Source organism: Excalfactoria chinensis, chromosome 3 (assembly GCF_039878825.1).
Source record: "Excalfactoria chinensis isolate bCotChi1 chromosome 3, bCotChi1.hap2, whole genome shotgun sequence".
Taxonomy (NCBI): Eukaryota; Metazoa; Chordata; class Aves; order Galliformes; family Phasianidae; genus Excalfactoria; species Excalfactoria chinensis.
Window position 1 is genome coordinate 59,737,701 of NC_092827.1, and position 14,316 is coordinate 59,752,016.

At 44.6% G+C, this 14,316-nt stretch overlaps 1 protein-coding gene across 2 annotated transcripts; it reads left to right on the forward strand.

The window, feature by feature from the left end:
• The first annotated feature begins 13 nt into the window (after positions 1–13).
• Positions 14–13,921, forward strand: NUP43 (nucleoporin 43). 2 transcript variants are annotated; one of them, XM_072333533.1, is made up of 10 exons: positions 14–222; positions 859–1,004; positions 2,669–4,632; positions 4,775–4,897; positions 5,112–5,189; positions 5,946–6,123; positions 9,347–9,482; positions 10,305–10,456; positions 12,003–12,125; positions 12,757–13,921. In XM_072333533.1, exons 3-10 carry the CDS (start codon positions 4,513–4,515, stop codon positions 12,969–12,971), a joined length of 1,125 nt encoding a protein of 374 aa, XP_072189634.1. In that variant the 5' UTR covers positions 14–222; positions 859–1,004; positions 2,669–4,512; the 3' UTR covers positions 12,972–13,921. The 2 variants fall into 2 exon arrangements, with proteins under 2 accessions (XP_072189634.1, XP_072189635.1); XM_072333534.1 differs by having other exon boundaries at positions 3,602–4,632.
• The last annotated feature ends 395 nt before the right edge of the window (positions 13,922–14,316 follow it).

Below are 14,316 nucleotides of genomic sequence, written 5' to 3' on the forward strand. Positions count from 1 at the left end.
GGGCTTCGGGGAGGGGGAGCTCCCCCAGCCGGGGTGGGGCGCCGCGCGCCGTGCGGAGGGAGGCGCGGGACGTGCCCGGATACACGGCGCACGCGGGAGGACGCGGCTGCTGCGTTGGGAACGGCCCCCTGCGCCCTAACGCGAGCGCTGCGGCCCTCCCCGGTTAACGGGAGTTGGTTACGAAGATGTCCGACGGGGGAGCCGGCAGGCGCTCGCTACGAGGTGGGTTAACGAGAGAGGCACTGCAACTGCGCCGCGCCGCTCGACTCCCCCCCACCCTTTGCGGCCACTCTCCCGAAGCGCCCCCGCCTCACATCGCCCGGCCCGGCCCGTATTGGCCGTTATTGGCCCGCGCGCCCCGCCGCCCTCACGAGACAGCCAATTACTGCCGCCTCGCCGCGCGGTGTTTTGCATGAGATGCGCCTATTGGCCGCGGCCAGCCCGTGAGGGCCGAGCTTACGTGTCGGAGGCTACTATTGGTCGGCTGTCGCGAGCTCCGGTGGCCGGGCGGGAAGATCCGCTCAGCCATCGTCAAACGGCCGCGGCGCTGCGGCTGCAGGCTGGCGGGAGCGGGTGTTGCTCTGGCGGCTGAGCGCTGCCGCCGTGCCGTGCTGGTACAGGGCAAAGCTGCACGCTTGAATTCCTTTTAAAAGGTGTCCGGCTTACCAAATCGCTAGCTTGGAGTGTAATGAATACCACAAGGTTTGCTCTGATCCTGCACATGCACAGTGAAGCAGCAGTTCTTTGCTTTGGAAACGAGACTGCGAACTGACAGGTCCTGTCAGCAGTTTGTAGTATGAATGTTGGAGAACATAAGCTGTCAGTCATTAATTGAGATATCTTATTTCTCTCTGAAAGCACTCCGGGCACAAGGACACACACCGCCTTTATGCCACCACAAGACATGCGGATAACATCCTTTTGTGTTAAAATCCATCTTGGGAGCCATGAGACAGCGCCATCTCCACAGCACATTGCACTGCATCCCGTGATCCTTAATGCAGGTAAGAGAAGTGAGGTGAGTGCAGGAGTTTGCTTTTCTGGCCAGCATCCCCTGAAAGGCAAAGCTGGTAGTTGCCCAGTGCACACACCAGGATCACGTGCATTGAATCCCCACACACTTCCCATCTGGTTCCTGTATGGATCTGCTGCTTCATTTTGTGTTCTGCATCCATCTCTGAGGCACGGTCTGGAAACTGCTCTTCAACCCATCCCACAGCATGCAGGGACTCCTTGTTGTGTCCAGTGGGTCAGGAAGGAAGGAAAGAAGCTGTGGAGTTACAAGAATTCCCAAAGGGCAGCAAGTACAAAGAACAAACAGACACTGTAAAAACACGCAAACAAAAATACTTCATTGTTTTAAATGCAAAAGGCATTTTCTGTTGTCAGATGCGAGCAAGCTGCATTGCTTTCACATAGAGAGGCTGTTAGCAACAAACTAGCTGACCCATGCTTAAAAGCATTCCAGAGATACTTACCCCCTTGGGAGACCAGAAATACCAGAGAAGCCATTTTCTTACAGCCTGATTGTTCCTACCAGCACCAGGCTTGAATTAGGCTTATGCTTGTCAGAGAACAGAGAAAGAGCCTAACCTTATCTCCGAGGAACACACAAACCTACCCTGCAGCTTTCAGGCTGGCCTTGGCCATTTATTGGCACCGTGCTTGGCATGGTTTCTCAGATAGTGACAAGAATGTATGTGATATCTGGGGTGGTAACAGGCACGTGTGAAGGAAATGGTTTGGCTGTGCAGATTTCCAGGAACTTTAAGACAAGCCAATTGGGCTCAAATGACACAGAAACTACAGTGCAACAACGGCAACAGGATGCGCCCTTTTGTGCAATAAACAGCCGTGAGAGTCACTTGCACTTTTTGCTGTGTAGCCCCAGGCCATGAGTTTGTTATTAAAACCTATTAAGAGCATGCTTGTCAATAAAAGCCCATGAAAGAATATATATAATTTTTGAAAGTGTTTTCTGTCCATCAGCACATTTTCACCGGCTCTAACACTCAAGGTTCCTTCATCTTCCTCCTCGCTTGTCCAAACCAGCATAAACACCTCATGCCCCAGATGTCCACAAGCCTCTCTGCCTTCCAGAGGTATGACCACCTGCCCAGTGCCTCCAGGCCCTGCCAAGGAAGGGGTAGGGGAATGCCAGTAGTGGGCCATCGTGTGATTGCTCTGACATGGAGATCCCAGTAGTTTTAAGCATGCATCCCTATTGGTTCTCTGTCCTTTTCTGCACATTCACCCACATCTCAGTCTCTTATACATTTATATATAAACCCTTCCATGCTACTATTTCTGTTTTATCCTTTCCCTCCCACCTCATGCACCCATTAGAATTTTGAAAGCCTTTGAATTTCAAAAGCATATGAAAAGTTGTTCATCACTGTCTGGTCCCATCTGCTTCTGCATATACATACGGCAAGCAGAAATTTCTTTATGAAATGTTGCTGCTGAGCATTTCCGCAGCTATGTCCCAAAGCACACACTAATTGGCTTCTACACCTACACTCATTCCTCTCCCTGCCTCTCTTCTGTTTTTAACTTAATCGTTCTCCTTCATCTTCTTCTCTCTTCCTGTTGTCCCAAGTCAGCCTTCATTTTATATTTCCATTTCAGATGTTTGCATCTAAGGTTATTTTGCACTCTGCCTCCACAGGTCAGGGCAAGCGAGGGCTATGAGTGAGCTCACGGCCCCAGCTCTCTGCTCTTACATCTGCTCTGCAGTGCCCTGCATTGACAACTGTGCTTGTTCAGGAGATTGAAGCGGGCGCAGCTCCAGGAGCTCTGACCAGCAGGAAACACACAATCTTCAAATAACTTTCTGAAAAGATTGCTGTGCGATAATGAGAGGAAAGCAGGTTATTGGCAGATAGAATTCAGAACTGGCTTCATCCTGCCTTTGCACATCCACTGACTGACAGGTGCCAGGCTGCGCAGCCTCTGACAGAGAGAGACGTGCTTTGGCTTCTCATCCCTCTACACTCCTAACTTTAGTCACAATGAGAACAACCCATACAAAGTCATTTCTGCCTCTGCTGTATGTTTGGGCCCAGTGCCCAGAACCAGCTTTGTCTACTCTTAAAGTCCTTATTGACAACCTGACGAATACTTGATGAGGCTTTTTGTCTTGTGGTCTTTGTTTCCTTCTTTCACTTGTTGAATTGAATTTGATCTTATACTGCAATAACGTGCTAACACAGTGCCCATCTTTTACAATGATCAAATGCAGAGATTATCTTTAAAGGCCTACAAAGCAGCCCTAGATTCAACACAGAGCGCGCTGCCAAAAGGATCTTAAAAAAGCAAGACAGGGAAGGAAAATTGCTTCTTTTTTCCATCCCAATATAAACAGTCTGTGTCACACCTACTCAATTCAGTGCTTCCCAAATGCTTTCAATCAAGCGCTCCTGAGCAAAGGGAAGAACCATTCAGGAGCAAAGCAGAAATGAAAAAACAACACACAAATATCATGAAGGAACCATCAAAGCTATTTGTCTCATCAAACATTTCAATCATGTCAAGGTGTGATCTCTTCCTCGTTGAGTTCTCCAGTCTGTCTCCACGTTCTCCCCATTGACCCTTCTCACAGGCGTTAGGAGAATCAGCAGGGAATACCGATGGAGCTGGCTGTGACTTGCAAGGATGCTGCTGGGAAGTAATCGTGGCACTGCAGAGAGCAGCAGAGCCGTCCTGAGGTTCGTAGTATGGAGACTACCGTAACATCTGCATTTTGAATGCATTGGATGCTGCCACGAATGAAGCTGAAGTGATGCACAAAGCACACGGGCTAACATCACTGATCTTGTATCGCATCTGAGCAATTGTGATGCTGCAGAGGAGATCAAGAATGCGTCGTAAAACAAGTCAGAGCGCTTTGGCAGGAGAAGCAGAGTTGGAAGTCTGACCAAGACGCTGCTGGTGCCGGTAAGCACAGCTGGCACAGCCCCAGGCAGCTGGCAGCGCGAGCTGAGGGGAAATGCAGCAAAAAGCAGGCAGGGCGGGTAGGAAGGTGCCTGTGGGAATGGCTACACTGTGCTGCAGCGCCGTCCCATCCCGGCGCCACGGCTCCTGTCAGCCCGGAGCTCGCTTTACAGCTGACCCCTGAACTTTGTGTGCAGCAGTTGTTCAGAGCTCTGGCGTTCGGTCGCTGGAAGGGGCCCAAAGGGATCATAGAGCCCAGCGCCTGGCGCTGTGCAGCACCACCCACATTCATGCCCTATCTCGGTCTGAACGTGTCATGCAAACGCTCCTTCAACTCCGGCTGCCTTGGGGCTGTTAGTGCTGCGCTGGGGATCCTGCTCGTGACACACAGACGTGCGGCCGCGTACTGCTTGGAGGGGAAAAAGAAAACACGTGGCTGCGTGCGGGATCGCCCGCCTGGCCGGGTCCCCATCCCGCACGGCCGCGCTCGCCGCCGCTCCCAGCGCTGTCCCTCGGCGCTCGCCGTCGCCCCGCAGCCAATCAGGCGGCGCGTGGCAGCGGCGGGAGCCGTGCGGCGCCATGGAGGAGGTGTGCGCGCGGTTCGTGTCGCAGAAGATCAGCAAGGCCCGATGGCGGCCCCTGCCCGCCGCCGCGCTGCAGCCCCCCGACCTCTTCGCCACCGGCTCCTGGGACAACGAGGTAGCGCGGCGCGGCCCTCCCGGGCGGGTCTCCGCCGTCCCCCGCCTCGGGCCCCTCAGGCGCCGTGAGCGGTCGCGGGCAGGCGCCGGGGAGTCCTTGTACGCGGCCTCCAGGTAAAAGCGGCCGTGTCGTTTCCCTGCAGGACAACCGCATCTCCGTTTGGTCTGTGGGAGACGCGGGAAGCGCGGGCCTCAATGGGGAATATCAAGGAGAGCCTCAGCTGCTGTGCGACATCCGGCACAACGGAGACGTGATGGACATGCAGGTGAGGGAGCTGCTCTGTAAGGGATCGTCATCTGAGACAAATGGGGTGACGATGAGCCGGCTTCTAAAAAAGAAAGTTACGAAGAGTGGCAAAATAAACGAGTATCGCTTTGTGGGTGTTTTACTGCTCCTACCCACACATCTGAATACTCTGAATTGAAAATCATCATCCTGGTGTTGCTATCAACTCATAACGTGCTTATTAATCTCTTTAGTTTTTGGATCAAGAGAGAATTGTTGTTGCCTCCTCAACAGGAAGTGTGACTGTATTCCGTCATCATCAGAACAACCAGGTAGGCACCTCCAGCTGCAGTCTGCAGTGCGGGTCACTTGGATCTCAGCGTGAGATTTCTCATATTAAAAGCAGGAGACATCCGGATACAGCAAGAAATTCATTCAAAGCATTTTAGAAGAAGATTTGGTTTTGTACCTGCACGGGGAGAAAAACATCTTGGACACACACAGCATTAATCAGATTCCAGCACTGAACAGATTGGGTTCTGTTAATGTGTTGTAAGCAATAGTCCATTCACTAAAAACGTACTTGAGTTTTTATGCGGTTATATATATGAGAATAAATAATTTCAGGGAGTGGGAGTGAATGAACTTGTACTTTTATTTATTTGCATGGCACAACAAAGACTAATGTCTTTTAATAGTTTCACATGGTACTTAGGATAAACTGAGATTCTTGCAATCAGAGTCTAAATCTTATCCTACACTTTGCAAAGGCTTGAGTTCTTTGTCCTAGGAAAAGATTGGAGGGTAAGTCTAGTGAGAGATATTTCACATTCAGACATAGATACTGTTAATTCCAAGTTCTCTCTCTCGTGTGAAAAGGATGGTCCAGAGCAGACAGCGCCTCACTGAAGCGAGTCCAGGGAAGTTCAGATTTCTGGTTCTTATTTATGTAGGGGATTCCTATTGCAGTGAGGTAGTATGGCTTTCCTGGAGCTTCTTTCCAGCTGTATGAGTGTGAGTATTCTGAATGCTTCGCTCAATCGGGATCGTTACTGACTAGCAGAATCTCATGTCTGGTTACTACTTAGACTCTGTCTGCCAGTCACCGGTGGGAGAACGCCCATTATCACACAGATCAATACACAGCTTGTGGTGGAGCAGCGTGTACCGGAGTCATCTGCAACAACCCGGAAATTGTCACTGTTGGAGAAGATGGTAGAATTAATCTCTTCAGAGCTGACCAAAAGGATGCCGTGAGGACTATAGGTACGCCAAGTCAGTGCTTAGCATGTTTTGGTTTGGAACAGCTTGGTTGGTGTATGGAATAGAATGTTTATTTTAGCCAAAATATTGTTGTGTGACAGAAAGGAAAGCAATTGAGAATTGAATTAAATATTCCAAGGTGAATATATTTCCTCCAGGTCATTCCTACATTCCTCCAGATTTCCAAGTATTTGAAGCATGTTTCAGATATGTTTCTGTATGCAATTCAGACTTCAAATGTTTGTAAGTTATGTTTTAACTGTTGGGGACGTTTTAAGATTTAACATTCCCAGTATGCTTCTGCTTGATCTGGAATCGTTAAATGCTATGATAGAATGCATGAAAGAGTTATATTGCCAGAAGCATCATGTCATCAATTGTTTATAAGTAGGGGTCAGTAACTACTGTCATTTCAGTTCATTATTTATAGTAAGCTTAAGCCTTGTGTTATCCATACTCAAAACCATTAAGCTGTGTGGAAAAGAATTTGTGTGTTCTAAAGGAGCACCTGGAGCCAGAAGTGACTATTTGTCCCCTGTTCTCCCAGGTGCCACGGCTTACAGCCATCATCTCTCGCTTAGTGAAATGGGCTCATGTTTCTTGAGATAGAATTAACTAATAGAGTAACAGGTGTTTGTGGAAGGTGTCAAAGCTTATTCTCAGCACTTCCATCTTGCTAGCCTCATGGAGTAGGATGTGGAAAACAATCTTAAAAGCAGAAATGATGTGAAGCACAGTAACAGCATTCTTGATAATGGAACTTTCTCCCTGAAACCTCAATTTGACACATTGCCTGTGTTTCTCCTCAAGTGAAATCTTGCTTCAGATTGAACAGATGAAGGAACTTAGACAGTGATAAGCCAATTAAGGAATGAAGCTCCCTGGGATTTCTAGAGGGGGGTACTTGTGTGTGCATGGCTGTATACATGCACACACAGGGCAAATCCTATTAATTGCATACAGTTCTTTACTGAAGCTCTCTGAGAACTGCAGGAAGTCATTTTAAAACATAGGAAGAAACACAGAAGTTGCACAGGGCAGAGTTTTAGTAGTAACACGCAAAAAACCTGTAACTCTTCAGCACTAAGGGGAAAAAATAATTAGTTATAAAGGTTTACTTTAATTTCAAGTTTTCATTTATACACAGATACCAACACAGAATGTTTCAGTACAGGTTTAATAGAACAGAATGTTTTGCTGACTCAGGAGGGAAATGTCCACACAAATCTCTGTTTTTCTCTGAGCAGTCACTCAATTGATTGTATTCAGATTTAATAATGTGCAGGATGCAAGTCATTAGTTTTCTTAGTGCTCAACTGATGGTATTATGTAAAAAGGTTTACATGTATTATGTAAAAAGTGGTAACATAAGCTGAGACTGCACTGAGGCACTGAGCTCAGCAGGAACATATGCATAAAATAAATCACATGTGAATTAACTGAGAAATATCCTTTTGGAAACAGAAATAGTAAAATGTAAATAAAGCATAAATAATTCAGTCAAGCGTATGACTTGGTGAGTGGATCTTACTTGGACTTAAGCAGAAAGGACTAGCAGAAGCTCATTGATTAGAGGTGCTTTTACAGTAAAAGTTGGAGTGGGAGCAAAGAGGAAGATGCTTTAAAGTTGCCTGGGATGGGGTTCAATATTGTAAGCAATCCATAGTGCAGATTCCCAATTCTAACATCCAATTGTTTCCCTGGCACTGAGCTCTCTGCTTTTTTAACACACCAGTGGAACTCTTACACCCTGTGAAATACTCACACAGAAGTACCTTGATATTTCTACTACTGTTAAATGGATTGAAGAGCATTATATAGAATAGATAGGTTTATACCCAACTGCAGTGGAAAAAATCTCAAAAGATAGAGACGAAGTAAAAATCTTTTGGAGACAACAGTATGTGCCATTGCTAAATCACTTACTGTTACTCTGCCAGAAAATTTGAAACCCATCACCACTTCAGTGTTGTATTGGTTGTTAATATACAGATGGTAACAAATGTACAGAAGGAATAAGCAAAGGAAAACTCACCAGTGGTGCCTTGGCCAAAGAAGCTGGGGCAGTCCTCACTGGTGAGCAATCTCCAAGAGATGCTGCCTCAGTGGGAGACAGCCCTTAAATGAGGTCTCAGAGGGGATGGAGTCGAGCTCCACCCCTTCCGGGAGCACAGCTACATCACTCTCACCTGTGCTCCCACAGCTGACCTCATACTTGCCTCAGCTGATTAATCAGAGGTTCAGGCTGTGATTACCGATCTCCCATACAAGTGTTCAATCATGTAGCATTTCTTCTGACTGTGCTGCAGCTCTCATTTAAATAGTAAGCAGAAAAAAGTCCCTCATGTCTGTAACCTGGCACTAATGGAAATTTTGTCTCAATACCAGGAAAGGTATTCCTATTATGCAACCAAAAATCACCTTTGGTTTTAATTAGTGTTTAAATAGTTGGAGTGGAAGTAGACTTTATGTTACCCCATCATAATGGAGACTAAATTTATATAACACAGAGCAATTCTATATGGATTCAGTGCTTGTTTTAGTCTCTCCTAAAGCGTCTTGTTTCAAGTCAGTGCTGTGAACTGTTCTTGGCACTTATAGAAAACTGATCAGAAGGAGCACTGTAGAAAAGGACCTGGAAAATGGCTTTCTAGTTAGTTAAGATTAACAGGCAAAGCATTGTTTCTGTTTGTCTTTAAGGATGAATATAATATTGATGTCTGCTCTTGGAAAATGCCTGAAGAAAGTGTTTTAAACACTGATTGCTGAAATAAGTGCTTCTGTGTATCACTGTTCTGTGTTCTCAGCGAGAGTTACAACTTCTTGTAGGAGAAACAGAAAGGAGAAGAGCATTCTTAAAAGCTCCGTAGCCTTTCTTGCATTTGTGGATGCAGAGCTTGTAAAGAAAACTCTCAGGAAAGTCACAGGCTCGGCTAAATTGATTATTCTTAGGTACTCTGGAAAGAAAACTTATGGATTAGCAAGTGAGTCAGTAAGAACTGGATCTAATTAAATACAGCTTCTTACAGGTTTGTCTAGATAATATTTCTATAGGAAGCAAGGTTATTCTTGCAACACTTAAGATTTCCCATGACGCTGGGCCATCTCTGACCCTGAAAGTGTAGTCTGGTTTTAGAAGAGCTGTTTTGTGTTTGTTACATGGAGTTAAGCGTTCAGTAGGTTTACCTGAATTTGTAGTTTAATGCTTTGCTAACCTCTCTTGCAGACAATGCAGACAGCAGTACGCTCCATGCTGTGACTTTCCTTCGCACAACTGAGATCTTGACGGTAAATTCAATTGGACAGTTGAAAATATGGGACTTCAGACAGCAAAGAGATGAGCCAGCTCAGATATTTTCTTTGTAAGACCTTAATTTTTGTCACTTACTGAGAAGTGCATGCTACTCTATATCTGATTTAAGTTACCACCTCATTCTTGGCTATGGGATGATAAATAACTTTTTATTTCCCCCAGAATATTTCTACTGCTTTGGTATTTCAGTACCAAAAACAGAGTCTGCTTAATTACTATTGTGACTGAACGCTGTAATGGTCTGCTTTGTGATTTAACTCTGAAGGACTATTGTATCTGCATGGTCGTTCTTTAAGAGAAAAGCAAAGCACTTCTTCCTGTTTAGCTGTTTAATTATACATCTGTTTTTTTCCAAAAAGCCTATAAAAAATTGCTGACATTTGAAATGCTTCTGAAGGATAACTTTATGCCTTTTAAAGTATTGTGAGAAAACAAAGCTAGATTCAAATCCTGTTGTTTATGGAATAGTTCCCATTGCTGTTAATAGGCTTAGTGTTTGGTACCTGGTTAGCGCCTTATCTCCCTCTCTAACTCAGGTCTCCATCTGTAGCTGGCTGCATATGTTGCAACTGTAATTATAACATGAATGTCAGAATAACCTCCTTGTAGGCATACCTGAAATATTTGTACACAAGGCTTTCTCGTTCTTGTAAAGCTGTTGCATGTTGTGTAGGTGCCTTGTGCCCAAGCACACAGAACCTGCTGCCCTCCAGTCATAGCAGCCTGTTACTGCTTCACTCCAGTAGGTGTCATGTGGCTGCAGTTGACACAGTTGCCCTGTCAGTCAATGCTTACAGAGTGTAAAAAAGAGAAAGTATAAATTGAATGAAGATATAATGTATACATTTCTTTTTCTTCTTCTCCTTTACAGGACCGGTGACAGAGTTCCACTGCACTGTGTGGACAGACACCCCAATCAGCAACACATTGTGGCCACGGGGGGCCAGGATGGGATGTTGAGTATCTGGGACATCAGGCAGGGTACTATGCCAGTGTCCTTGCTAAATGCTCACGAAGCAGAAAGTAAGTATTTGAGTTAAGGAAGAGAGAAGGTGTCTTAGAAAAAGGTTCTGTAAATCCTGGATAAAATCTTGAATATGTTTAGCAGCAGCAGTATTGCTTACATAACCAACTGGTTTTGTTTTGTTCCCTCTCTGTATATGAAATTGTTCTCATCTAACAGGCAACTGTTTAAATTAAAACAAGAATTAGTAAGAGCTGTTTGTTAGCCATTAGAGGCATATGATCAGAAGATAATTTCTTACAAAGCAAGTATGTTAATAGTTTCTACTTATAGAAAGTGATGCTGCAGTATGCAGTGTACAGCATAAAGCAGTAAAGTGGGAATAAGCTTAAAAACATAAAGGAGGGAGAAATGAAGATAGTACACATGCATTTGGTGATGTCACAGTGCTGAAACAGCTCACCTTTGTTTTATATGGATAATGGCAATTCATTTTGTGCTGTTCATTTTCATTTCTTGACTGCCACAGTTTTATTTAAGGATTAAGAAATAAGTTTTGAGTTAAGTTTTACTGTCAGATATTTTTCTCATTTGTAGTATTTAGACACAGTTGACCAACGTGCATTCTGGGAAGGAGTATGTGTTGTGTGCTCATTTAAACAATAGTAGAGAAGGTGGCATAAGAAATTATACAGAATGCCTGAGTTTAGAGAAGATTGTAACCTCTGGCAACATACACAGTATTGAAAATGGGCTATTTGATATTTTTTTTCCCCTCTCCTGCGGGGAGTATTACTCCTGTGGGGAGTTATTACTGCAGTAATAATTAAAGGTGGGGTTTGGGGCCTTTCTCCCCACCTATCTACCACACCAGCTGAGAATGGAAGCTTTTGGTGGGAGCCTGAGTGCATGCCCATATCCTATTAACACAAGGACATTGAGCTGCATATCTGATACTTTTGAAATGGTTTTGTTCCTTTCCAGACCCTGAGGGTCCAGGCTGTCTGCACTAGCCCATGGTGTTAAGTTCTCCTAAAGCAGCAGCACCCTTCTGTTTAACTGGAGCTCTCTTTTCATTTCCTGGAGCTGATGGTTCTGTCTCACCACCCTTCTTGCAAGTAAACTTGTAGGAGGCACTTGCTGAGTGACTCCATTCTGCATACAACCAAGCTAAATAATGCTGCTCCCACTGGTGCATATTACTATTAAGTACACTCCTTTTTATTTGTGCAAACACTGCAGTTTTAAATTGTATATCCTACATTGCTGTGGAGACAGTAGGACCACACTGGACTTTGAGGCTCTTCCAGACTGGAAGGATAAGTGAAATGCATTTGAAATGGCTGGAAATGGTGGTGGCTTTATTATCCATACCACTATCCTTACTGAAAGAAGCCATCCTGGTTTACAGTTGCAAAGCTATCTTTCTCCTTTCATTAATAACATTTCGGTTATTTTAAGACCAAAAGTGAGCTCTTACGGTTTCATAATCACTAATTGGATTTCAGTAATGGAGGAACCAAACTGCTTTTAGGATCGTTGCAATGTAGAAATATTTAGGAGCACGGGTAAGCTTTTTAAGTATGCTTTTTTTAATATTTATAGTGTGGGAAGTTCACTTCCACCCCTCCAACCCGGATCACTTATTTACATGTTCTGAAGATGGATCTCTTTGGCACTGGGACACTTCCACAGATGTATCTGAAAAACCATCTTTTCTTCATCAGGGTAAGGGCGTCTGAAGTTGGATCGCATTTAATTTGTCAGGTGGCAGTGTAACTAAAGCCGGTGTGCTTAGTTATATTATCTGTTTGCTAATACGATCTGAATTCAGAAAATTAAAATGCTTTACGTTCTTAAAAAGTAAGCACCAGTAGGCACTTCAGGACAACTGCTTGAAGGGCAAACCAGGTTCTTCTGTGTTTTTAATTTATCCTTTCCATACCGTGTCCTGTACATAAATAGGCACATGTGGTGTTTCAAAGATAGGCTGAGTTCACTTCAAACTCATACATACATAGAAAAGACATGAAGGCAGTCTAAATGACCTCAGTCTCTGTGGGAGATGTATGATGTTGTATAATACCAAAATAGACGGTAAGTTATTAAGATAGTGGAATTATGAATTTACCCTCACGTAAACTTTTCAAAGTCACGGCTGGAGAACTATTCCGGAATGAAACCAGATCCCTTTGTGTTGTGCAGGATTTTAATTGATGATGTGATGCTGACTTAATAGTTACATTTCACACTCATAAAGACTCCTTGATTGTTTGCTACTTCAAATTGTAAACAGTGGAGAAATGTTCCCCTTTTTTATAAACTGATTTCCCTGTCTTCCCTATTTGCTTTCTTTTAGGAGGAAGAAGTACTGCTTATCTTTCCCACAGCGCCATTAACCAGTCTGTAGTAAGTGCCTGGCTAAGCAACGATCCAACCAAGGACCGAATGGAAATCACCAACCTAATTCCAAATCAGACTTTGTCTGTGAATACTTTAGATGTTTTAGGACCGTGCCTAGTGTACGGTACTGATGCAGAGGCTATTTATGTGAACAGACAACTTTTTGCATGACATTCTTCCAGTATCCCTTTCAAGTGCTGATTAACTACAGAGAAATGTTGTCCATTTGATTTGGGTTCTTCACTACGCTGAGTATTATCAGCATGTGGAGGAGAGGCTTTCCGCTTGGTCCTGCCATTGCAGGACTGCAAGTTATTCCAGATTATGAAAGCTCTCACTCACTGCTGATGCTCCAGCTTGAGTAGCTAAGCAAATTCACATGTCAGCTTCCTCTCATTTCTAACCTGATGTCCGCTTTTGCTAAGCAGGCACGGTAGTTGCCAGGGCCAAAATAGATGTTGTAAGATTATTTCCATGATACACCCGAGGTAAAGTAAAGGCAACACAAGCTTTTTTGTTTTTTTTTTTTCCTTGTTTCCTCTCTTGTTTCCTCTTTTTGTTAATTTTTTTAGCATAAAGACATTTTTTTTCAAGTATTAATTCAAGGCCAAAAGGTAGGGTTTTTTGGCATCCTTTTGATGCCATCTGAGACAGATAGGGTTTTTTAATCTGAGGGGTTTTTTAATGTATTTTGGGAACATAACTTTTTATCCTAAGGCTTGAGAATTAGAGAGGAAGGCTCTTAGAGCTCTGAAATGTGAAAGGTCGTGTCAGAATCTTAACATTTTAAGAGCGTTATTTCAGGTTATTTACAGCTTTGTCCTGCATGTTAAAGCCTGAATGTTAAAATGTCCCATGTTAAAACTTGATCGTGATAACCTGTCGGTTACTCTCTCAACAGAAGACTGTTCATGTAGTTATGTGGTTCATGGGTGAGTGACTTGTTGGCTGTGTTTTTGGGTATGAGACTGAGACTTCCTCAGTCTTAGAACATAGTCCTGTCAGCCAACATTTCGCATCTGGTCTGTTGTAATCTTTGGAAGGTTGACTTTATGAATAATGTCGCGTCTACCTTTTGTTGCAGAGAACAGTTTCTCATTTTAATAAATATTTTGCACAAGGATGGTGATCTGACTTTGTACATCAGTTCCAATAGATGTACCTGTAGCCATCTGCATGGGAAGGTAAATGAGTCACCGGGACAGATTCTGGGAGCAGGATCTGGGTTACAGAGGGCAGTGCTGGTACTGGGGCAGCAGCAGATGACATGACAGGACATTAAAAGGCGTTTTCCATCAAACGAGCTTTAGAACGGTACGTTACTTCCAATTGTGCAGCGGAGGCATTCTTGGCGTCCTGTCCTAAGAATCTCCCGATCTGAATTTCTAGTGCATCCGGCAGGGCGCCGGGGCTTGTTGCCAACAAAACTGTCTCCAGTTTTTCTTCCCGCGTTGCGTGGAAGTGCAGCGTGCTGCCGGACAAGAGAAGCGCATCCCCCGGCGCCAACTGTTGCGCC